This window comes from Salmo trutta, chromosome 1, assembly GCF_901001165.1.
Source record: "Salmo trutta chromosome 1, fSalTru1.1, whole genome shotgun sequence".
NCBI classification, from domain to species: Eukaryota; Metazoa; Chordata; class Actinopteri; order Salmoniformes; family Salmonidae; genus Salmo; species Salmo trutta.
In genome coordinates, this window is record NC_042957.1 from 26977046 (window position 1) to 27002826 (window position 25781).

General features: G+C 40.3%; 1 protein-coding gene across 1 annotated transcript; it reads left to right on the forward strand.

Moving 5' to 3' along the window:
• Positions 1-11284: 11284 nt before the first annotated feature.
• LOC115192619 (endothelin-1-like) lies at positions 11285-25739 on the forward strand. Its single transcript, XM_029751342.1, has 4 exons — positions 11285-11514; positions 22400-22568; positions 24805-24933; positions 25042-25739. Exons 1-4 carry the CDS (start codon positions 11349-11351, stop codon positions 25148-25150), a joined length of 573 nt encoding a protein of 190 aa, XP_029607202.1. The 5' UTR covers positions 11285-11348; the 3' UTR covers positions 25151-25739.
• Positions 25740-25781: the final 42 nt, after the last annotated feature.

A 25781-nucleotide genomic window follows, 5' to 3' on the forward strand; every position in this document is an offset into this window, starting at 1 on the left:
CCCCAACCAGAAACCATGGATTGCAGGCAACATTCGCACTAAGCTATAGGGTAGTGCTGCCTCTTTCATGGAGCAGGACTCTAACCTGGACGCTTATAAGAAATCACGCTATGCCCTCCAACGAACCATCAAACAGGCAAAGCGTCAATACAGGACTAAGATTGAATCCTACAACACCGGATGTGGCAGGGTTTGCAAACTATTACAGACTACAAAGGGAAGCACATCCACGAGCTTCCCAGTGATACGAGCCTACCAAACGAGCTAAATTACTTCTATACGCGCTTCGAGGCAAGCAACACTGAAGCATGCATGAGAGCACCAGCTGTTCTGGACTACTGAGTGATCACGCTCTCCGTAACCAATGTTAGTAAGACCTTTAAACAGGTCAACATTCACAAGAAAAGGAGCTAGAAGAATTACCAGGACGTGTATTCCGAGCATGCGTTGACCAACTGGCAAGTGTCTTCAATGACATTTCAACCTGTCCCTGACCGAGTCTTTAATACCAACATGTTTCAAGCAGACCACCATAGTCCCTGTGCCCAAGACCACCAAGGTAACCTGCCTAAATGACTACCGACCCGTAGCGCTCACGTCTATAGCCAAGTTCTTTGAAAAGCTGGTCATGGCTCACATCAACACCAATATCCTAGAAGCCCTAGACCCACTCAATTTGCATACCACCCCAACAGATCCACAGGTGACGCAATCTCTATTGCACTGTAAACTTCCCTCTCCCACCTGGACAAAAGGAACACCTATGTGAGAATGCTATTCATTGACTACAGCTCAGCGTTCAACACCATAGTGCCCTCAAAGCTCATCACTAAGCTAAGGACCCTGGGACTAAACACCTCCCTCTGCAACTGGATCCTGGACTTCCTGACGGGCCGCCCCCAGGTGGTAAGGGTAGATAGCAACACCTCCGCCAATCTGATCCTCAACACGCGGGCCCCTCAGGGGTGTGTGCTCAGTCCCTTCCTGTATTCCCTGCTCACTCATGACTGCACGGCTAGGTACGACTCCAACACCATCATTAAGTTTGCTGACAACGCAACAGTGGTAGGCCTGATCACCGACATCGATGTCACAGCCTATAGGGAGGAGGTCAGAGACCTGACTGTGTGGTGCAAGGACAACAACCTCTCCCTCAACGTGATCAAGACAAAGGAGATGATTGTGGACTATAGGAAAAGGAGGACAGAGCACGCCCCCATTCTCATCGACGGGGCTGTAGTGGAGCAGGTTGAGAGCTTCAAGTTCCTTGGCGTCCACATTACCAACAAACTAACATGGTCCAAGCACACCAAGACAGTCGTGAAGAGGGCACGACAAAACCTATTCCCCTCAGGAGACTGAAAAGACTTGGCATGGGTTCTCAGATCCTCAAAAGGTTTTACAGCTGCACCTTTGAGAGCATCCTGACGGGTTGCATCACCGCCTAGTATGGCAACTGCTCTGCCTCCGACCGCAAGGCACTATAGAGGGTAGTGCGTACGGCCCATCACCAGGGCCAAGCTTCCTACCTTTTAGGACCTCTATACTAGGTGGTGTCAGCCCTAAAAATGGTCAGACTCCAGCCACGCTAGTCAGAGACTGTTCTCTCTGCTACCGCATGGCAAGCCGTATCGGAGTGCCAAGTCTAGGTCCAAGAGACTTCTAAACAGCATTTACCCCGAAGTCATAAGACTCCTGAACAGCTAATCAAATGGCTACCCAGACTATTTGCATTGCCCCCCCCCCCTTCTACGCTGCTGCTACTCTCTGTTATTATCTATGCATAGTCACTTTAATAACTCTACCTACATGTACATATTACCTCAATTACCTCGACACCGGTGCCCCCACATATTGACTCTGTACAGGTATCCCCTTTATATAGCCCCACTATCGTTATTTACTGCTGTGCTTTAATTATTTGTTGTTCTTATCTCTTTTTTGGGGGTATTTTCTTAAAACTGCATTGTTGGTTAAGGGCTTGTAAGTAAGCATTTTACTGTGAGGTCTACACCTGTTGTATTCGGCGCATGTGACAAATAAAATTTGATTTATTTTACCCACGCACCGCTACTGAGTCCCGCTCATGACTTGATCTCAATGTCATCAAGACTAAAGAACACAACTCCCAGATCTCAACACCCACCCAGCATCCTTCCGTCCTGTCAGAGATTACAGGTGCCACTCACACAGAACAAATTTATAAAAAATCCTTTATACCCTCTGCAGGGACACTCCTCAATAAGACTATGGTGAACTGACATGGAAATGCTCAATGTGTGTAATGTTGATGTTTGTATGTCTTTCTCATATTTTTAATGTATGTTTTATGTCTGTTTTAATCCTTTAAATGTCAAGAGCGCCAAAAACGAATTATCCATTTTGTGCAAACCTAATGGACAATAAAGATTTCTAATCTAGTCTAATAGGTCTATGCTTCCTACTGTACAGTATATAATCTTTAAGATGCCATTGCAGATCCATCGGCCTTTCCTAAGGTAATCACACTTACATATATTCTGAGCTGTCTACTTTCAAATACATTCAACAGGATGAGTTAAAAAGTGTGTTTTTACTCAAAAATTACTTTATTAAACAAAAACATTTACTGGCAATTCCACTCCTCTTCTCTCTCCACCCGGTGCTTTCCAGAGGAGATAATCAGTAGTAATCACATTTGATTTCTCTCCCCACATGGCTTCCAAACCCCACAGTGGACCATGAGAAGCAGGATGTGGTGAGGCCCCTGTAGATATGGCCACTGAGACACATTAGAATGTGGTCTCTCTCCCAGTGCTTCGTCTGATTGTGGCAAGAAGAAGTGGCACTGGCTTTGGGAACTCCATTAGTCTGAATCCTTCAACATGAGGGGCCTGGTAGCTCCCAGTAGACCGATAGAGAGGCACATGAGTACATTTCAAGTCTAACTACACCATTTATTGTTCTATAATCATCTGTTCACATTACATAGGAGACAGGGTTGTGTGTGGGTGTTGGAAAGGAGCGCATTAGATCCTTAAAAAGGAAAGGAAAATCATTTTAGTATAAACTAAATGTAAATAATGTATAATCCTGGCTGAATCGCAGTACTAATCTCTATGTTGGACTAATCACTGAATATTTGTTATAGATATTAAAGGGACACTCCACTCAAAACAAACACTCAACCCCTCCAAAAAATATTTATTGCCATAATGGTGAGAGTTATGTCAGCTTACACCAGTCTCACCTAAAGCAGCAACTGTAAGACTTGAAACCAAACATTGGCAAACCACAATCACATGATTTTCAACAGGTCTTTAAAAATCATATGGCATGTGAAACAGTTGCACCCAGAGAAAAAAAATATGAAATTATGCACTTACAAATATTGTCAGCTAGGTGGAGCTGTCTGACTATTGGAGTTGTCTCACTACATAAAGGAGCATTGCCATTTAATTCTACTGAGATGTATTGGTGCCTGAGCACAGTCAGCACACTCTCAGCCTGGCCATGGATGGCTCTTCAAAGGGAGTCAGTAACAGAGCTGAGTTTTCTATCCATGTTTCCACTATAGCCAGAAAGTAAAGGTGGTAAAAATCCCTGTTGGCCATTGGTTTTCTCTGTTCTTGAACTATTTATGTGGAACTCAACCGTTTTTGCATAAATGTACAAATCTCCATTAACAATAATTGCAAATCAGATAATTGCATGTGCTTTGATAATATTATTGCTATGATACTTTGAACTCTCCTCTATTTTGATATGTTGTACAGTATGCCAACATTGTGGTGGTGTGGAGGTGAGTATAGTTCAATCCAGAAACCGAAGAGGAAGCAAGTCATCCCGCTCCCTAATTTCTAGGAAACTATACACAAGATTAATCATGTGACCAAATATTTAGGAAGAGGTCATCATTTCATGGAGTCTGTGAAGGAGGAAGCCACATCGAAAAAGTGGTAAGCAGGTTAGGTCCAATGTTAAAAAGCCTATGTTAAAAAAAAAAATTGTACAAGTGTTAGAAATGTGCCCCTATGCTTACCCTGTCCCTATGCTCAGTTTACCCCATACCGATACTAAGTCATATCAAGAGACCCCTTTTTTTGGACAACCTATGTTTTCTTAACTGTAATGTTTACATGAATTCTGATTATTTCCAGGGATACACAACATCCGGAAATATATGTAGATATCTTTGTTTGAAAAAATATTATATTTCGCTTTTAAAAGGTAAAATGAGAAAAGAGGTAGACTAAATTGATTACATTTACATTTTAGCCACAATATGAGAAAGTAGGTTTGGTGTCTCTAGCTTGAACGGTTTAAGAGTTACTATTGGTGAGTTATTTTATGCACATTTATGCAAATGTATATCATTATAATTGATACAAGTTTTTAAGAATTGGAAGTTAGGATAGTCTGAACATGTGAAAGTTGGTTTGGTATCTTTAACTTGAACGGTCTAGTTATAGTTGATAGAGATCTTAAAGAACTTGAAGTTAGGATAGCCTGAATGTTTTAAAGTTGGTCTTACACCTTAATTGGCCAAGGATTAGGACCATTTAAATAGATACTGTACCACTGTATTACTGTGGTTCTAATTCAAACCCATGCAACCAAATGATGTGCTGGTGCCACCAACTGAAAAATTGATTGGATAAAGTTAGTGAAGAACCTTATATATGATTTAGTTGATAGCTTTCAGAGTTCAATACAGGATTGTAACATTAGCTAGCTAGCTATCTTACCTTGTCCCCCTAGGCTAGCAAGGTAGCTAACTTTAGGTTACCTCTAATCGAGAATCTTTAGAGGTAACTATCTCAGCTTTCATTGGAATGGATTCCTCATCAGTTCACCCTGAAAATCCCTGATAATCTTTGATCACCATAAGCATCATTCTTGATAGCTGCAGCCCACTGGCAGCATCGGGGTAAATCTGTAGTAGGTAGAATGGAAAAATACAACTTTTTTGCGCTTGTTTGTAATTAGCACAGCCAGCCACAGAACACCACACAGGCATGATGACAAACGTTAGTGAAAAACAAAAATCTAGAGAAGTTCTGAGATTACTTTGTGTTGTTCGTTCGAAGGTAACAACACCATCATCCAAGTTTGTTGGCACTATGATTTCCGGCGCTATGAATATGGTTCACCATGAGCAGAGGAATACACAGGAAGTCGAAACTTCCCGATTTACCAGTGAAATTAAAATGTGCTCATTGCAGCTGGTGGTTTGGATCATTGTGATGTTTATGACAAACACTTGATGTTGTTAATATAGTAATGACTATATGCTGTGTCAGAGCCAGGGTGAACTGTCCCTTTAAGTTTGGATAATGGTCCTAAGAGATGCCAAAGAGATAAAACCTGAAGTCAAAGTTCTATTTGACATTTTACCAGATGGCCTTCGCGATTTTAAGATCAAAACTTTGTGGCAGTAAGGAGGTGAGTAGTGTTCAATCTCTCAATATGAACTCTGCAAGTTTCAAATGCATGAGGTGATTTGTAGAAACCAATTAAATTGGCTTATATTCTAGAAACGTCTGCCAAGAAAAGGGTGTCAAAGAAATATGTGAAAAACAATTTTAGTCTTCAATATTTTTTTGTAAACACAGTCAAAGCTGTGGATTTTTATTATCTTAATTTGAGACTGACGTTCGGCAGTGTTCAGCAGGGTTTTTTACCAGCGTTTTTCTTGGGGCAAGCCGAATTTCAGTAGTCAAAGTCTACGCAACTTTGTCGGTGATTGGTCAACAGTAGGGCTTCTTCAATTAAGTGTTTGTTTTTGTTCAACGACAGTTTTCACGCAATTGTTTTCTCTTGAGAAATACTGCACCAAACATCTTAGTTAGATGTAACATTTTGTGACTAAGACCTCAGAAAAAACATCAAAATGAATGACACATTTCTCGATTTATCTTAGATTTTTATCTTAGATTGATTCTGACTGTATGTTGTTGCTACGGCGTCTCAAGAGAGACAAGCGAATGTCTTTTTGAGGGAGAATGGGAGGCACAGACATTCATGTCGCCTAGCTGAGCACTGCCTGGAGTAAACCAAACCTAGTATGGGGAGGCCTTTAGCCACAACAAGAGTGGGGTTGAGCCATTTTTTATATTCAGCACCACTCCGTCAATGAAAACGTATTATTCTTTCTAACAAATATATCTACATATATTTCAGGATATGAATCCCTGGAAATGATCAGAATTCATGTAAATCATTACAGTTTTGAAAAGATAGCTTGTCCAAACAAAGTGGTCTCTTGGCACAATTTATGTCGGGTATGAGATAAGTTGAGCAGCGGAACAAGATAAGTTAAGCCACCTACAAATTTCTCCACTGAATGAAATATTACCACCACCTTTTTAAAACCATGTCTATCTTTATTTCCCAAGCACAATTCAACACAATCACAATCACGTTTTTCTCTTTTAATAATTTTAAGCATCTTTTAGCACATATTTAACACCTAACAAACACTTTGTACTTTTTTTTTACACTTTTAGAATAGGCCAGGCCCTGTTGTTATCTCATATCCCAGCGATAATGCCTGGGAAGAAAACACTTTACTCAACTTGCCATTGGCTCAACCGCTGGCTTAACATACCCCAAGGCAACCATTTTGACTATTTTAGCCCACACAGCTACAAGGATGCACTTTCATGCTAGGTTTAGGACCTCATATTGAAACGTATAGAGACGCCAACTGATGAACCCAATCTTAAAATTATCTTATTTGGTGTAGATACAAGGATCATAAAACCTCAATAAATTGATAACACAATAAATTAATTTGAATTGTTAAAAATCGTTTTTTGGACCAACTTGTCCATGTGGTTTCTTCCTTTACAGACTCCATGAAATGATGATCTCTTCCTGTATATTTGGTAAACTAATACATTTTGTGTATGGTTTCCTAGAAACAAGGGTTGCTCAACTAACCCTTTAGGCTCAATTTACCATACTCTCCCCTACTGGGCAGAATGCATTATGAAGAAAATCGTGTGCCTGTCACATATTTCATATAAGTAATTTGATTATTTTTCACGATATTCTGTTCTAGTGTGTTGCGCACGCAGGAACGTACACACACATGCAGGCACACAGGCACACACACCCATCCAACCAAATACGCCGGTATAGACGTAACATAGTAAATGTAAATCCAAGACACTCCAATGAATATGATACAGTATGTTACGTTTCATATAGTATGTATTCATTTGTGGCTGTCCATTATCCATTTTGTATGATATGTTACAAATATAATTTGTATGATATGTTACAAATTGTAATTCGTACAATATGTAACGAATTGCAATTTGTATAATATGGTACGAATTTGCAAAACATATATGTTGTGAATTCTAATTTGTTGTAACTTACGTTAGCTAGGTGGCTAACATTAGCTAGGCTAGGGGTTAGGTTTAGGGTTAAGGTTAGGGTTAAGGTTAGGGTTAGGAGTTAGGTTAAAGGGTTAGGGTTATGGTTAGAGGAAGGGTTTGCTAACATGCTAAGTAGTTTCAAAGTAGCTAAAAAGTAGTAAATAGTTGCAAAATTGCTAGTTAGCTAAAATGCTAAAGTTGTTTTTGATGAGATTCGAACACGCAACTTTTGGGTTGCTAGACATTCACATTATACGCCCACCCATACGGTTAAGGTTAGGGTTAGGATAAATGGCTAAGGTTAAGGTTAGGGGAAGGGTTAGCTAGCATGCTAGGTAGTTGCAAAGTTGATAGAAAGTAGTAAGCAGTTGCAAAGTTGCTAATTAGCTAAAATGCTTAAATCCGTGATGAGATTCGAACACGCAACTTTTGGGTTGCTAGAGGTTCACATTATAAGCCCACCCCACTTTCGTTTGTGCCTTTCTGAAAACTTCTGTCTTATGTAACCATACCAAATGTAACATATCATACTAATTAGAGTTTCTCAGATTTACATTTTCTATGTTACGTCTAGTCTATGAGACCATATGCCTGGTCACTAGAAAACACAGTATCTGTCTAAACTACTGGCACACTTTGTGATGGCTGTCCTGCCTTTGTGACATGTCACATATTTAAGGATTAGTCCTTCCCTTTGTAGATGACATTATTTATCAACTGTTTTCTGACATGATTCGCCTGTTTTACTTGCCTTGAATCGCTCTCCAATAGTGTCCTTTTGTGCTTTCTGATGTCAGTCCAGGCAGTTAATCTACATTCTTTGGACCGTTTTGTCTAATACTCTAGTGGTGACGCTCATGTTTTCAGTCTATTCAGGAGATCATAGATCAACTTTCCACTGCAAATTTGAAAGTTTAGGAGTCTATCTGCCCCCAGAGAAGGAGGTAAGAAGGTGAAAATATGATATAATTAGCATTAATTTCCCTCAGCTGACCCTACAGTCCTAGTCACACTTCAGGAACTGGCTCCTGTTATCTAAGTATCGATGCAGAAAGAATGACGCTCCGGCTGTAGCATTGGAGCCAAGATAAATTAGTTGGAACCATCTGTATTGGGAACACACTTACTGCAAGTGTCCTTAGAATTAGATACATGTAGTTATTGGGTTATGGCTAGGGTTAGGGTTGAGCCAGGGTGAAACTTTGTGTTAGTATTAAGGTTAAGGTTACAAACCGTAGGGTTTCAAACACTAACCTATAGCCATAACCCTAACCAATAGGGTTATGGCAAGAAATAGGGTTTAGCGGGGGTGTGGACATTTAGCTGGGCTTAGGGTTAGAATTATGACTAGGATTTGGGTTGAGCCTGGGGTGTGGACATGAAACTAGGGTTAGGGTTAGAATTATGACTAGGATTTGGGTTGAGCCTGGGGTGTGGACATGAAACTAGGGTTAGGGTTAGAATTATGACTAGGATTTGGGTTGAGCCTGGGGTGTGGACATGAAACTAGGGTTAGGGTTAGAATTATGGCTAGGATTTGGGTTGAGCCTGGGGTGTGGACATGAAGCTAGGGTTAGGGTTAGAATTATGACTAGGATTTGGGTTGAGCCTGGGGTGTGGACATGAAGCTAGGGTTAGGGTTAGAATTATGACTAGGATTTGGGTTGAGCCTGGGGTGTGGACATGAAGCTAGGGTTAGGGTCAGAATTATGGCTAGGATTTGGGTTGAGCCTAGGGTTAGGGTTCATAATGCACATTGTGTAGCCCTGATAGGATAAGATATCATGGACATTTTCCAAATTTGGTGTGGTTGTGTGACTGACTGTGACTGTCCTGGAGTGACTGAACATGTGGTAAGTCTAATTGTGGTTGGAGGTCAATGGAGTAATTGTACTCAGGACATTTGAGAATATCCTCCTAAACCCAAAGTTGTCATTTACTAAATCACCCAATAATCCTGATTTACAGATGTTTATCATCATCTGAGTGAAATAGAGGTGGAGTCATGCTGTTCTAATTGCTCTAGTGACCATCCACAAGGTCTTCCTGTTTTTCTGCAAGTCAGTTAAGTCTGGATAATAGTAATAAGAAATTATAACGTTTTATCTTGACTTAAAACTTGAAGTCAAAGTTCTATTTGAGATTTTACCAGATGGCCTTTGTGATTTTAACGATTCAGTCAAAAACATATTCAACAGAGGAGGAGAGAAAGACAAAAACATCTTACAAAAAATAATATGTATTGTGTAAAACAAATTCTGAAATGATGAGAAATGGACCGTGAAGTCATGTCTCCTGAGCCAGTAGAAAGTGTAGCCAAGGGATCACACCTATGAGTCACAACACAAAGTTGCCCCTCACCCATACCTCTTAAAAAATAAATGAAATGTCTCTTTCTGCCCCTCCTTTGATCAAAACATACCAGTAAGCTATGCCCTTTACTTTAGAGAGACTTGTAGGGTAAATTTAGTTTTTACATTCTGCACGCACTGTTGAGATATCCCTGCAGCGCTAACCCTGGGAGCCTAAGTGAGTGAGTGGCCATATTTACTGACAGTTGATGACAACCTGTTCATTAAATCTTCCGCAGACTTTGCGGAAGAAAAGTTGGGCTGAAAAGTCTCTGAAGTTTTTTGTCTCCCTTTTTCCCCTTCATCCATTCCCACCCCATCTCACCTCAAGTATCTAATTGCTGTAGCCAGGGGCACAGTGAGCAAAGATGTTGTTTTGTGTTTCGCCAAGCCTTTAATTATCTCTCCTGAATGCAAAACTAAGCCTAATCTCAACTAATGAGAAGTCTAAAACTCTGCTAAATGGGAGTGAGGGTAGGAAGAAATAGCCCCTGTGGTGGGACTCAGAATACTCCAGTATACCTACTGTGATCATGTTACAGGCCCCAATGAAGAGTGCTCAGGGAAACTTTCACGCGGAGGGTCTTTAAGCATTAGGATACTCACTCACCTTCACAGTTTCTAGATATCACACACAACCTCCAACAACACAAACCACAACAATGATGTTAGTGCATCTGGGCTTTGATAGGATCCAAATGTGATGTGCAAATGGTATAGCCAAAGGATGGAATATAAATAAACACTCTAACAAACAAAAAGCACAGGTTAAAGAGAGGAATATGTGAGTACTGTAAACTATTTTGAAGGCAGCAAAACTTTACCTAATACAAGACCAATACAAGACCCTGGCTTAGAGCAAGTAACAAAATGTCTGGTACACAGATGCGTTAATTGAGATGTTTCAATGGACTCTTTATTCTTTTAATTAAAATGTTGGTTTACCACAGTGGGTTTCCCTTGGTTTGGCTAAAAGACATGGTGCTAGACATCTTCCCCATATGAATTTGAGGATTTCCTCCAAAATACTTTTTTTTCTAGCTCCATGGACTTGTTCTTTAGACCTCTCTATGCCAAACATATCCTCAAAATCCACCGCCTGCTGGGAATCTGACAACTAATTATTCCCCAGTTCCCTTCCCACTAAAACATCTGCTTTCCTTGTGCTCTGGTGCTGGACTCACCACAGTGCTCTATTCTAATCCCAACTGGCTTGGTCCTGTGACAACACCTTCAGCACACCTTTCGGTATGTGGTCAGAAACAATCCTCTCTCAAGGCAGCTCTTTCCTGCTGTATGTTATCAGTAACAGGCAGGCCTGCAGCACAAAGCAGAGATGTATACACTTAGTGTAGTGTATCGTTGCGCGCACACACACACACACACACACACACACACACACACACACACACACACACACACACACACACACACACACACACACACACACACACACACACACACACACACACACAGTGTAGGGCTGTTGTCCATGTGTGGGACTGTGGGGGAGAGGAGAGGCAGAAGTAGTGACAGAGACAGAATCTGGGGAGGAGGAAGGGAGGGTGCGCTGGTGTCTGAGGTGCTGCTGCTCCAGACCAGTGCCTGGGACTGACTGTAGAACTTGTCCATGCTTCACTTCTCACTGGTCCCTGCTTCTGGAAATATTGTCACTACTATTTTTGAATTTGGAGCTGTTTGTACTCACAGCTGTTTGGAACATTGGAACAGAATAATGGATCTCACCACTTTTTACTTCCTGACCACTACTTTGGTTTTGATACTGGAGCATGAAGGTAAATACCTTTCTCCTACTTTTTTATTTTAGTTATGCTGTATTTAACTAGGCAATTCAGTTAAGAACAAATTGTTATTTACAATGATTATTGAGACCGTATGAGAAGCTTGCACTTTTTGTTTTAACTGGCATAAAGTGTGCTTTACTATCCTGTGGGGTTTACTTGTTGCACCTGAGCTGTGGTTTAATAGAGATAACATGTAGTAGGTGATTGCGAGCGCTCATGTTGGTCATGCCTGTGAGCAGATGCAAGGGTCAACTGTCAGCTTTAACTGTGTGCTTTTATCTCTGTCTGTTTTTATATGTTCTTCAAAGGAGCAGTGTGTTAAATTGATTTATTGAATCTACTTTGGAACGAAAAAGCCTATTTTATATCATTTTTACTACAGTTGTTATGAAGGAGATGTCTGTATCCCCTGCTCAAGAGTCACAATATTCTGTATGAGATTAGAAAGAAATAGTTTGCATAAAAATGACCTCTGATATAATTTTTGCTGCTGATGCAATGTTGTGAACTGATCTAATGTTTGTGCTGAAGTCGAATGAGGAGAGTGTTATATATTACAAGTATCAAAACATGGTTCTCCGTGGTTCAGTTGGTAGAGCATAGTGCTCGCAATGCCATGGTTGTGATTTCAATTCACACGGGGGACCAGTATGAAAATGTATGCACTCTCTACTGTAAGTCGCTCTGGATCAGAGCATCTGGTTAAAGACTAAAGTGTAAAAATAGGAAAAAACTCCAATGGATGAAATGTATATATACTTGAAACTACAGTATAAGCAAAGCAGCATCCCACTTTAGAATTGTATCATATATGAACATATAAAGGGGAGAAATGTGGAGATTCTGACCACCCAAAGGCCTTATCTATTCTTGAGGCCCATGTCCTGGACCATAAGAGTTAGATGCCAGCTAATGTAAACCATAGTGTTCTGATTTATTTTCCAACCTTGCACTTAAACTTCAAGGATACCTTAACACATCCACATTCCAGTGGGCAACTCCTTCAATTTCCCTATCGCATTTGCCCAGGTTGTTGCTTTATCTATTTACCTGGTAAGATAAGGTCAAGTAAATTAATAAAATGGCTCACAGATAAACCGTCAATCACAACTTCCACATTTCTCATTACATAATATTTCACTTTAATCTAACATATCCTCAATAGGACTACGTTCATCAACCAAACAACATTTGATTGTGTGACCTGCTAGTATTGGTCTGCAGGACCTTCTAAATGAGTGTGTTTTTGATCCATGAAGAATCCGAAACCACTCTGCCATTGTGGTAGCCAGACATCTGATGCTTATTACAAGGGGTTAAAAAACAGCCATCTTTTTTTTTAATCTGAGGGAAAAGTTCAAACCACCTAGCTACGTTCTCCTTGATCGAAGAAGGACAAAACTGATACATTTATGTCAGGACACAAATGAAAGTAAGAGGTAACTATCTAGAGATACGTACTCTCTATAGATATGTACTATTTCTATATATAGCTCGAGATTTTTAATATCTCTAGATCAAAAGATACAATGAAACAGGTGTTCACAATGGGGCTGTTGCCTTACATCATGCAGTTCTTTTCAGGAATTTGGACTACTCATTCAGCCCAATATAAAAAATATACTGTTCTTTTGGTCTGAATATATCTACATCATGGGTTGCTGACCATGTGTGCTGCACATTCCCTTAGGAACCACAGACCATAAGTCAGTTCTATAATAGAGATCCCCAGGCAACACCCCACCTCAGTGTACAGGGCTTTAGCTGCAGGAAACAGGGATTCAGCTCTGGTGGTGGGCTGAGTTGAATAAAATGGCTTACAGATAAGGTATCAATTACAACTTCCACATTTCTCATTACTTGAAATTGAACTTTTTTGTTTAATCTAACATATCCTCAATATGATTACATGTATCAACCAAAACAAAATGTTATTGTGACTTGTTATTGGTCTGCAGGGCATTCTAAATGAGTGTGTTTTTGATAAACTGCGTATTGGTCATCCATGAAGAATCCTAAACAACGTAGTTGTGGCAGCCAGACATCTGATGCTTATTATAAGGGGTTGATCAATAGCTATTTATTTATTTTTAATCTGAGGGAAAAGTTAGCTAGCTACATACTCCTCGATCAAAGGACAAAATGTATACATTTAGGTCAGGGCACAAACAAAAGTAAGGGTTAGCTATGTAGAGATAAGTACTCTCTCTACCTCAATATCTCTAAATCAGAAGATACAACGCAACAAGTGTTCACACTGGGGCTGTTTTTACATCGTGCTTTCGAGGAATTTGGACTAGTCATTTAGCATAATATTACAAATATACTTACTGCTCCTTGGTCTGAATATTTCTACATCATGTGTTGCTGCTGCAAATTCCCTTCGGAACCATGGAGCATACATTAAGTCAGTTTTATAATGGAGACCCCCAGGCAACACCTTACTGGTTTAGAGGGCTTTAGTTGGAGGAAACAATGACTCAGCTCTGATGGTGGGCTGAGATTCTAATGCGTCTGTGTGTAGCTGGTGTAGATGAGTCAGGTGCAGGACAGCAGATATGAGTAATGTACGCAATTTTACTCAACAATAATAACAAAACACGTCAATAAATCCCAGGCCACAATTACAGACCGCAATACAATAAACAATCACTCACAAACAAACATGGGGGAACAGAGGGTTAAATAATGAACACGTAATTGGGGGAGTGAAACCAGGTGTGTAAGACAAGGACAAAACAAATGGAAAATGAAAAGTGGATCGGCGATGGCTAGAAGGCCGGTGACGTCGACCGCCGAACGTCGCCCGAACAAGGAGAGGGACCGACTTCGGCGGAAGTCGTGACAGAGATTTAACCGCACCCCAATGATCTGAACCAGGAAAAACATTCTCCATTAACGTCAATCCTAATTGTATGGAGAAGGAGACTTTATGACTTTATGAAGGCAAATAAAAAAATATATATAACACAAATTATTATAATGGATTTCATTAGATAGATTCTTCTAAAAACTATTTCCTGTGTTATGGGTGTTGTTAAAGTACACTATGGTTTATTGTTTCTGATACATGATAATAAGAGTTTAACATTGGTTAGTTCAGCAATGTCTGGAATCCATATAAACCATTATACACAGCAAAACTGTTGCTTGTGGTAACATGCCACCCATATATTGTATTGTACCATATACAGTGCATTCAGAAATTATTCATGCCCCTTGAATTATTCCACATGTTGTTGTGGGACAGTCTTCTACACACAATACCCCATAATGACAAAGAGAAAACTTGTTTTTAGAAATGTTTGCACATTTATTGAAAATGAAACACAGATATACAGTTGAAGTCAGAAGTTTACATACACCTTAGCCAAATACATTTAAACTCAGTTTTTCACAATATCTGACATTTAATCCTCGTAAAAATTCCCTGTCTTAGGTCAGTTAGGATCACCACTGTCACGGGTGTCGTAGGGTTGAGACCAAAACGCAGCGGGTATATGTACACTCATCTTCTTTTATTAGGACAAAGAAGGGAAACCAAAACAAACACGTATACAAAAACAAAACGACGATAAACAGTCCTGTAAAGCATAAAGCTAAACACGGAAATAACCTCCCACAAAGTGACAGGTGAAAACAGGCTCCCTAAGTATGACTCTCAATCAGCAACAACGATGTACAGCTGTTCCTGATTGAGAGTCATACCAGACCAACACAGAAATACAAAACTAGAACCGCCCCTTAGAAATACAAACACAAGAACATACCCAACAGCCCAGAACACATAAATCAAATACCCCTCTACAATACACACACACCCCGAACCACCTAAATCAACTACACCCTCTACATCGACACTTACACCAATAAACCCCAGAAACACTCTACACAAAATATCCCTCTATCTAAACACATACACAAAACCATGAAAACAAATACCCTCTGCCACGTCCTGACCAAACTACAATAACAAATAGACCCCTTTACTGGTCAGGACGTGACAACCACTTTATTTTAAGAATGTGAAATGTCAGAATAATAGTGGAGAGAATGATTTATTTTAGCTTTAATTTCTTTCATCACATTCCCAGTGGGTCAGAAGTTTACATACACTCAATTAGTATTTGGTAGCATTGCCTTTAAATTGTTTAACTTGGGTCAAACGTTTCAGGTAGCCTTCCACAAGCTTCCCACAATAAGTTGGGTGAATTTTGGCCCATTCCTCCTGACATAGCTGGTGTAACTGAGTCAGGGTTGTAGGCCTCCTTGCTTGCACACGCTTTTTCAGTTCTGCCCACACATTTTCTATAGGATTGAGGTCAGGGCTTTGTGATGGCCACTCCAATACCATGACTTTGCTGTCCTTAAGCCATTTTGCCACAACTTTGGAAGTATGCTTGGGGTCATTGTCCATTTGTAAGACCCATTTACGACCAAGCTTTAACTTCCTGACTGATGTCTTGAGACGTTGCTTCAATATATCCATGTAATTTTCCTGCCTCATGATGCCATCTATTTTGTGAAGTGCACCAGTCCCTCCTGCAGCAAAGTACCCACACAACATGCTGCTGCCACCCCCGTGCGTCACGGTTGGGATGGTGTTCTTCGGCTTGCAAGCCTCCCCCTTTTTCCTCCAAACATAACAATGGTCATTATGGCCAAACAGTTCTATTTTTGTTTCAACAGACCAAAGGACATTTCTCTAAAAAGTACGATCTTTGTCCCCATGTGCACTTGCAAACCGGTTTTGGAGCAGTGGTTTCTTCCTTGCTGAGTGGCCTTTCAGATTATGTTGATATAGGACTCGTTCTACTGTGGATATAGATACTTTTGTAGCTGTTTCCTCCAGCATCCTCCACAAGGTCCTTTTCTGCTGTTCTGGGATTGAGTTGCACTTTTCGCACCAAAGTGCGTTCATCTCTAGGAGACAGAACGCGTATTCTTCCTGAGCGGTATGATAGCTGCGTAGTCCCATGGTGTTAATACTTGCATACTATTGTTTGTAAAGATGAACGTGGTACCTTCATGCATTTGGAAATTGCTCCCAAGGATGAACCAGACTTGTGGAGGTCTACATTGTTTTTTCTGAGGTCTTGGCTGATTTCTTTTGATTTTCCCATGATGTCAAATAAAGAGGCACTGAGTTTGAAGGTAGGCCTTGAAATACATCCACAGTTACACCTCCAATTGACTCAAATGATGTCAATTAGCCTATCAGAAGCTTCTAAAGCCATGACATCATGTTCTGGAATTTTCCAAGCTTTTTAAAAGCACAGTCAACTTAGTGTATGTAAACTTCTGACCCACTGGAATTGTGATACAGTGAATTAGAAGTGAAATAATTTGTCTGTAAAAAATTGTTGTAAAAATTACTTGTGTCATGCACAAAGTAAATGTCCTAACTGACTTGCCAAAACTATAGTTTGTGAACAAGAAATTTGTGGAGTGGTTGAAAAACAAGTTTTAATGACTTCCGACTTCAACTGTATCTCATTTACGTAAGTATTCACAACACTGAGTCAATACTTTGTAGAAGCATCTTTGGCAGCGATTACAGCTGTGAGACTTTCTGTTTATGTCTCTAAGAGTTTTCCACACCTGGATTGTGCAACATTTGCCCATTATTCTTTTCAAAATTCTTCAAGCTCTGTCAAATTGGTTGTTGATCATTGCTAGACAACCATTTCCAGATCTTGTCATAGATGTTCATGTAGATTTAAGTCAAAACTCCAACTCGGACACTCTGGAACATTTACTGTCTTATTGGTAAGCAACTCCAGTGTAGATTTGGCCTTGTGTTTTAGGTTATTGTCCTGCTGAAAGGGGAATTCATCTCCCAATGTCTGGTGGAAAGCAGACTGAAGCAAGTTTTCCTCTTGGATTATGCCTGTGCTTAGCTCCATTCTGTTTATTTTTCATCTTGGAAAATTCCCCAGTCCTTAACGATTACAAGAATACCTATAACATGATGCGGCCACCACTATGCTTGAAAATATGGAGAAAGATACTCAGTAATGTGTTATATTGGATTTTCACAAAAAATAACACTTTATATTCAGAACAAAAAGTGAATTGCTATACCATATTTTTTGCAGTATTACTTTAGTGCTTTGTTGCAAACAGGATGCATGTTTAGGAATTCTTCTTTTCACTCTGTCAGCTAGGTTAGTATTGTGGAGTAACTACAATGTTGTTGATCCATCCTCAGTTTTCTCCTATCACAGCCATTAAACCCTGTAACTGTTTTAAAGTCGCTATTGGCCTCATGGTGAAATCCCTGAGTGGTTTCCTTCCTCTCCAGCAACTGAGTTAGGAAGGACACCTGTATCTTTGTAGTGACTGGGTATATTGATACAGCATCAAAGGGTAATGAATAACTTCACCATGCTTAAATGGATATTCACTGTCTGCTTTTGTTTATTTTTTACCCATCTACCAATAGGTGCCCTTCTTTGCGAGGCATTGGAAACCCTGGTCTATGTGGTTTAATCTGTGTTTGAAAATCACTGGGACCTTGCAGATAATTGTACGTGTGGGGTACAGAGACTAATGATAGTAGTTATTAAAAACTCATGTTAAATACTGGTGGTGCACAGGTCAGTGGAATTATGTTTTGACAGGGGGTTCAGGACTTTTTTTTGCATGAATAAGATATGTTTCTGCTTAGAATTTAAGACATTTTTGTAGGCTGTTTGTTTGTCAACTTGTCTATAAATAGATGCAGTTTCTCTTCAGTCATTATGTTGCCCTAGAAGACTAAATAAACCCTTGCTCACCAATAATGTCATAAGTCATATGCTTAAGTCATATGCTTATAAGAATGAATGCTTCAATCTAGCTGACATCATTAAAGTTTTCTCTGTCATCTCTGCTTCTTTCGCGGAGCAAAGATGTTTAGGGACCGGGGAGAAAATGCAACTACAACAAACCAAAAAATTGGAAAGATTTTATTTAAAAAATCCAAATGACATCAGATTGAATGGTTGGAAGGAAATATACTAAACAAAAATGGAATGTGTTGGTCCCATTTTTCATGAGCTGAAATAAAAGATCCCAGAAATTGTCCATACACACAAAAAGTTTTTTTTCTCAAAAAAATGGAACATAAATGTATTTACATCCCTGTTGGTGAGCATTTCTCCTTTGCCAAAATAATCCATCCACCTGAAGATGTGGCATATCAACAAGCTGATTAAACAGCATTATCATTACACAGGTGCATATTGACAATAAAAGGACACTCTAAAATGTGCGGTTTTGTTACACAACACAATGCCACACGTCTTAAGTTTTGAGGGAGCGTGCAATTAGCATTCTGACTGCAGGAATGTCCAACAGAGCTGTTCCCAGAATGTTCATTTCTGTACCATAAGCCGCCTCTAAAGTTGTTTTAAAGAATTTGGTAGTACATCAAACTGGATTCACAACTGCAGACCACGTGTAACCACACCAGCACAGGACCTCCACATCCGGCTTCTTCACCTGCGGGATCATCTGAGAAGGGGGAGTGGGGTGCTGAAGACTATTTTTGTCTGTAATAATTCCTTTTGTCGGGAAAAACTCATTTGGATTGGCTGGGCCTGGCTCCACAATGGGTGGACCTGCCTCCCAAGTGGGTGGGCCTATGCCATCCCAGGCCCACCCAAGGCTGTGCCCCTGCCCAGTCATGTGAAATCCATAGATTAGGGGCTAATGAATTTATTTCATTTTACAGATTTCCATCTATGTACTGTAACTCAGCAAAATCGTTGAACTTTTTGCATGTTGCGTTTATATTTTTGTTCAGTATAGAAAGCTGTGAAACGACGCAACATGTTTCTGATCAGATTTCAGTTCTGCTTGGATGCATATTTTATGTGGTTAAAATACTATCAGCTTTTATGATGCTGATAAAGGTAGCACCTTTACAGAAGGTATCTAACGGCGCATAACGTTAGATCCAGAACTAATCTTGTAAAAACAAGGCCAGGGGCTCTGACAATGTTGCCTCAACATTCTGCCGGAGACCATTTCTCACTTAATGAGTTGGTATGGATTAAATAGTAATCTCATGGATGTCTTTGGCAATCAACTCCTGAACCGCTAAAGCAGTGAACTCTCACTTCTCCAAACAGGCCACTAAATAAAATGTAATCTCAGGAGGCACGCAAGGCTTATAGTGTAACATTTCCATAGTAAATGCCAATACAGTATAATCCATGGTCCAGGCGTCCGTTTGGCGCGGAGTCTGTAAGACCCCAACCTTTAATTTCCTTGCTATAAGTCTAAAGCAAGAAATCCACCATTAAAACAGTTCCATGCTCAAAAGATGATTTACCTTTAGCTATTTGCATCAGTCAAAGCTACTTACGTAAATCACTCGACACCTGTATGATCAGACTCTCTGTTGGGGCATTTTCCCTGAGACTTAATAAAGAGCTGAAGAGGACCGCTTGGGTGTACAAGGGAAATCTGGTTTCCCTCAAGTGATAAAAAGTCAAACCCCAACCCAATTATCAGAAGCTGCACTCGTGGCTTGCCCCAACAGACGCCTGAATGCACTGCATGAACTTGCAAGGAACATGCAGGGTACAATGGCCACTGATTCATTGGAGTGCTTTAAACCCAAATCCACATGGCATTTGGGATTCTCGACCACTTGAGCTTATAGCACATTTATTAAACTATTGACCTTTACAGGGTGTAACAGTTTGATACAATTTACAAAATAAAATATAAAGCGTAAGAAATATATTAGGGTTAGATGTGGGAAACATAAGAACGTAGCTATGTGTAGACAGTGTCACTATCAGAAAAGAAATCCCTGTCTATACTGGACATACAGTGGCAACCTAATCTAGACTTCATCTGGGCTATCAGACTGTAATAATACAGTTGAAGTCGGAAGTTTACATACACTTAGGTTGGAGTCATTAAAACTCGTTTTTCAACCACTCCACAAATTTCTTGTTAACAAACTATAGTTTTGACAAGTCGATTAGGACATCTACTTTGTGCATGACACAAGTCATTTTTCCAACAATTGTTTACAGACAGATTCTTTCATTTATAATTCACTGTATCACAATTCCAGTAGGTCAGAAGTTTACATACAGTAAGTTGACTGTGTCTTTAATTAAACAGCTTGGAAAATTCCAGAAAATGATGTCATGGCTTTAGAAGCTTCTGATTGGAGGTCTACCTGTGGATGTATTTCAAGGCCTTCCTTAAAACTCAGTGCCTCTTTGCTTGACATCATGGGAAAATCAAATGAAATCAGCCAAGACCTCAGAAAAAACATTGTAGACCTCCATAAGTCTGGTTCATCCTTGGGAGCAATTTCCAAACTCCTGAAGGTACCACGTTCATCTGTACAAACAATAGTATGCAAGTATAAAAACCATGGGACCACGCAGTCGTCATACCGCTCAGGAAGGAAGGAGACGCGTTCTGTCTCCTAGAGATGAACGTACTTTGGTGCGAGAAGTGCAAATCAATCCCAGAACAACAGCAAAGGACCTTGTGAAGATGCTGGAGGAAACAGCTACAAAAGTATATATATCCACACTAAAATGAGTCCTACATCGACATAACCTGAAAGGCCGCTCAGCAAGGAAGAAGCCACTGCTCCAAAACCGCCATAAAAAAGCCAGACTACGGTTTGCAACTGCACATGGGGACAAAGATCGTACTTTTTGGAGAAATGTCCTCTGGTCTGATGAAACAAAAATTGAACTGTTTGGCCATAATGACCATTGTTATGTTTGGAGGAAAAAGCGGGAAGCTTGCAAGCCGAAGAACACCATCCCAACTGTGAAGCACGGGGGTGGCAGCATCATGTTGTGGGGGTGCTTTTCTGCAGGAGGGACTGGTGCACTTCACAAAATAGATGGCATCATGAGGTAAGAAAATGATGTGGATATATTGAAGCAACATCTCAAGACATCAGTCAGGAAGTTAAAGCTTGGTCGCAAATGGGTCTTCCAAATGGACAATGACCCCAAGCATACTTCCAAAGTTGTGGCAAAATGGCTTAAGAACAGCAAAGTCAAGGTATTGGAGTGGCCATCACAAAGCCCTGACATCAATCCTATAGAAAATGTGTGGGCAGAACTGAAAAAGTGTGTGCGAGCAAGGTGGCCCTGACTCAGTTACACCAGCTCTGTCAGGAGGAATGGGCCAAAATTCACCCAACTTATTGTGGGAAGCTTGTGGAAGGCTACCTGAAACATTAAACAATTTGGCCAGTAGTTAAACAATTTAAAGGCAATGCTACCAAATACTAACTGAGTGTATGTAAACTTCTGACCTACTGGGAATGTGATGAAAGAAATAAAAGCTGAAATAAATAATTCTCTCTTCTATTATTCTGACATTTCACATTCTTAAAATAAAGTGGTGATCCTAACTGACCTAAAACAGGGAATTTGTACTAGGATTAAATGTCAGGAATTGTGAAAAACTGAGTTTAAATGTATTTGGCTAAGGTGTATGTAAACTTCTGACTTCAACTGTATGTCTGACTGACATCAAATTAATAACCAGTGATGACCAGTGTCTTTCTGAGGGCTGGATAAAAGGCTGTCTGTTGCCAGGTGTAGCCCAGTGGCAGTAAGATGGCCTATAGATGGTGAGATGGCTGGAGGACACTCAATAAGTGAAATGTTTTATAGACTATTGGCCCTTATGAGAAGCACATAATAGGATCGATGTGTCACGATTATAACAGCATTAGCAGTGCCAAATGAGCTACAGAACACACTGTTCTTCAGAAACGAATACAAATGGAGTGACCGCAATCTCACAATTCTGTACCCTATGTCCTTGTAAAAGTTTCATTAGCGTGCGTTATCTTGATATAATGCTTTATTCATGGGTTTTCCCTTTCTCCCAGCATACTCAGACTCCACCGCCATCCCTGGGACTGGTCCAGAGGAGGGCCCCGTGAAGCTGCTTAACCACAGGCCCCATCGACGGGAGAAGCGTTGTTCCTGTGAGAACCTGAAAGATAAAGAATGCGTGTACTTCTGCCACATCGGCATCGTCTGGGTCAACACTCCTGGGTGAGTCCATCGAGACACTCACACACTCACATCACACAGCATAACTGGAATTCACCCCCTCACAAACATACCATACCTAGAAAGATCTGGAAGACACATCTCTGTGTTGTGAAATCAGAGATACGTCTACACATAGTTTTGTTGGATTGAAAAGGTGGAAATGCGTAACATTTGAATGATAAATTCTCATGCTGTATCATATTTTTGGATTGAGCCATGGTGTGTTGTGACAGCGCATTGAGAAGCCACAGGTTTTTTTTTTTTTTTTTTTGCGATTCATTATCACATCAGGGTGTAAGGAGCTGGATGATTTGTGGTACTCTGCAAATCTCAAAACCACAAAGTGTCAAGGATTTAATTTAAAATAAGAGACAGCTACTGTTTATCATCAGCTCAGACTGTCTCTCAGCTCTTTCCCGCTGAAGCTTCTTGTGTAACATAAATAAAGATATCTACTCACATTTTTCAAAAACAAGTAGTGTAACTCTTTAACATTTACTACAGTCAACCTACAATAAGATGGATCTGAACATACTTCCTGACCCAAATATCCCACATCCAATTAGTTGGAGCAGTGGTTAGGGCATCTATCCTCTTGTTAATTCCTTGTTTCCTCAAAAGAGCTTTCATATGTGTTCTGGAAGTACCAGGTTTCTATAAGTTTGCCACTATGCTGTACTTCCCCATGGTTAGCCAAAAACAGCTACTAAAGACTAAGGCCTATACATTTTAGGTACTGTATTATGTTTAAACATGGAATCACAGTAGTAGTATGCAATTATGTAATCCCTTGTTGTTGCCATTATCATATCATTGGTAATAACACACGTCCTCCTACCAAACATTATTAAAACAAAGGGATGGATATCGGCAGTTAGGAACTGATATTACATTTCATATTAATGTTCACAAATAACCATTCATTTCCAAAATTAGCATAGTGTTTTATGAAACTCATGTGTGGTTTCTATTAAATTCTGTTGACTCAAGCTATCTACTTCCAATGCCAACTCTAGCAACTACGACAGGTCACAGTTCCTAAAAATTTGAGGACATTTACTGGCAGTCATAGAGACAGGCATTCACCGTCCAAAAAACTACAACAGGGAGAAAGAAATGAGAAAAGAAAGGGTCACCTTTCAACAGCTGCCAAAAACACAGTATGGAATGCAGATGTGTTGGTGCTTAAAGAGCAGGCTGCTCTGACAGACAGACAGACAGACAGACAGACAGACAGACAGACAGACAGACAGACAGACAGACAGACAGACAGACAGACAGACAGACAGACAAGACAGACAGACCAGACCAGACCAGACAGACAGACAGACAGACAGACAGACAGACAGACAGACAGACAGACAGACAGACAGACAGACAGACAGACAGACAGACAGACAGACAGACAGACAGACAGACAGACAGACAGACAGACAGACAGACAGACAGACAGACAGACAGACAGACAGACAGACAGACAGACAGACAGACAGACAGACAGACAGACAGACAGACAGACAGACAGACAGACCAGACCAGACCAGACCAGACAGACAGACAGACAGACAGACAGACAGACAGACAGACAGACAGACAGACAGACAGACAGACAGACGGGTGTGTGAGTGTGTACGTCAGCGTGCAAGTGATGAGTGCATGTGTGTGATGGTGTGTGGAGAACACAGGGAAGAGGTGACCCTGTTTGATGGGGATGCTTCGAGCCGTGCATGGCATCTGGAATCAGTTGACGGTTTGCATGGTCTTGTTAACATGTTCCAGGCATAAGATGGGCATCGAGCCATAATGGCGGGCAGGCAGACATGCTCTGGTTGGCATCAGGATAAAGGTTAATTCCCAGAGCAATGAAAGAGCAGCTTCAGGAGATATAAATGTGTTATTACAGACTGCCGTCCTTTCTGGGTTCTGTAAGGCAGGTTTAGTACATTATACCCTCGAGACTCATTAGACACCAGTGTTTGCCCAGCTTTTCAGGGCCATGCAGTGGTATACTGTATATGGTATCTGCTTAATTGGTTCTGTAAAAGCATTTTGTGAGTGCCAATAGTGATAGGATATTGAGCTATTATGAGCGCTTCAAGATAAAATTCCAGACATCCTGTGCTGTGATAAAATAAAACACTGAGTTCCCTTTGTAGGTTAAGAAACACATCCATTCAATTTTGTTTATCCTTCCATGTACAAAATGTGCTCATCAATCCCTTAACTCTGTCTCTAGTCAGATAGTTTCATATGGAGTGGGTTCTTTCCCTGTTCGACTGAGGAGAGAGGTGGGACGATGCTTCTGCGCGGAGAGAAATGACTTTGAGTGTCTTCACTTCTGCTCTGCCTTGCGTACACTCAAAGAGTAAGTGTTCTTGAATCACATTTCAAGTGTGTTAATGTCATTGCTATGCCATGTCAAATGTTGGTAGGAAAGGAGTTTAAATTGTCATTTTTGTCCTAATTTCCATAGAGGTGAAAATGATTTGGTCAAGAGGAAGTTTGCGACAAAGTTTAAGAAGAGATATAAGGCTGGAATCTCGGATAAAAGGAACCAACAAACACTAATTGAAGAAACCTGAAAGGAGAGAATGGACATCACCTTAGTTCCATGTGTCATCCACTTTCATTGGTCTCTTTTACAATATGATGCAAAAGAACATTGTACAATGGTGGCCTGTGTCTGAAATGTATTTATGAAATTATGCCGTAACTTTGCCTTCTTTTTGTCATTGTGAATCATTTTGGAATGATTTTATTGCTGTACGTAAATATTTCTACTTTACAACATACAGTACATACATCATTTTGAAATCAGATATTGTTACATTAATGCAGAAATGATCAGTATTAAGAGAGTAAATGTAAATGTCTTGTATCTCTGTCAAAAGTATCTGTCATTTTAACATGTTTTGACCCCTTACATCCTTTGGACATGTTTTCTGTCATGAAGTTTGAAAGTGAAAGATGTACATGCCGTAGATGCAAAGCAATGCTGTTCATGGTTCTTCACAGTGAGTTATATGCCAAACCAGACAGGAAATAAGCTGTGTGATCGAGGACAGGTGGGTTATTGTATGATATATCCAAAAGTAAAACATTTACAGTTGAAGTCAGAAGTTTACATACACTTAGGTTGGTGTCATTAAAACTCGTTTTTCAACCACTCCACAAATTTCTTGTTAACAAACTATAGTTTTGGCAAGTCGGTTA

Coding starts and splice junctions, on each gene's coding strand:
- LOC115192619 (XM_029751342.1), top strand. CDS start 11,349: ATGCTTCACTTCTCACTGGTCCCTGCTTCTGGAAATATTGTCACTACT. Junction 22,569..24,804: donor GTCTGGGTCAACACTCCTGG/GTGAGTCCATCG, acceptor CTCTGTCTCTAG/TCAGATAGTTTCATATGGAG. Junction 24,934..25,041: donor GCCTTGCGTACACTCAAAGA/GTAAGTGTTCTT, acceptor TAATTTCCATAG/AGGTGAAAATGATTTGGTCA.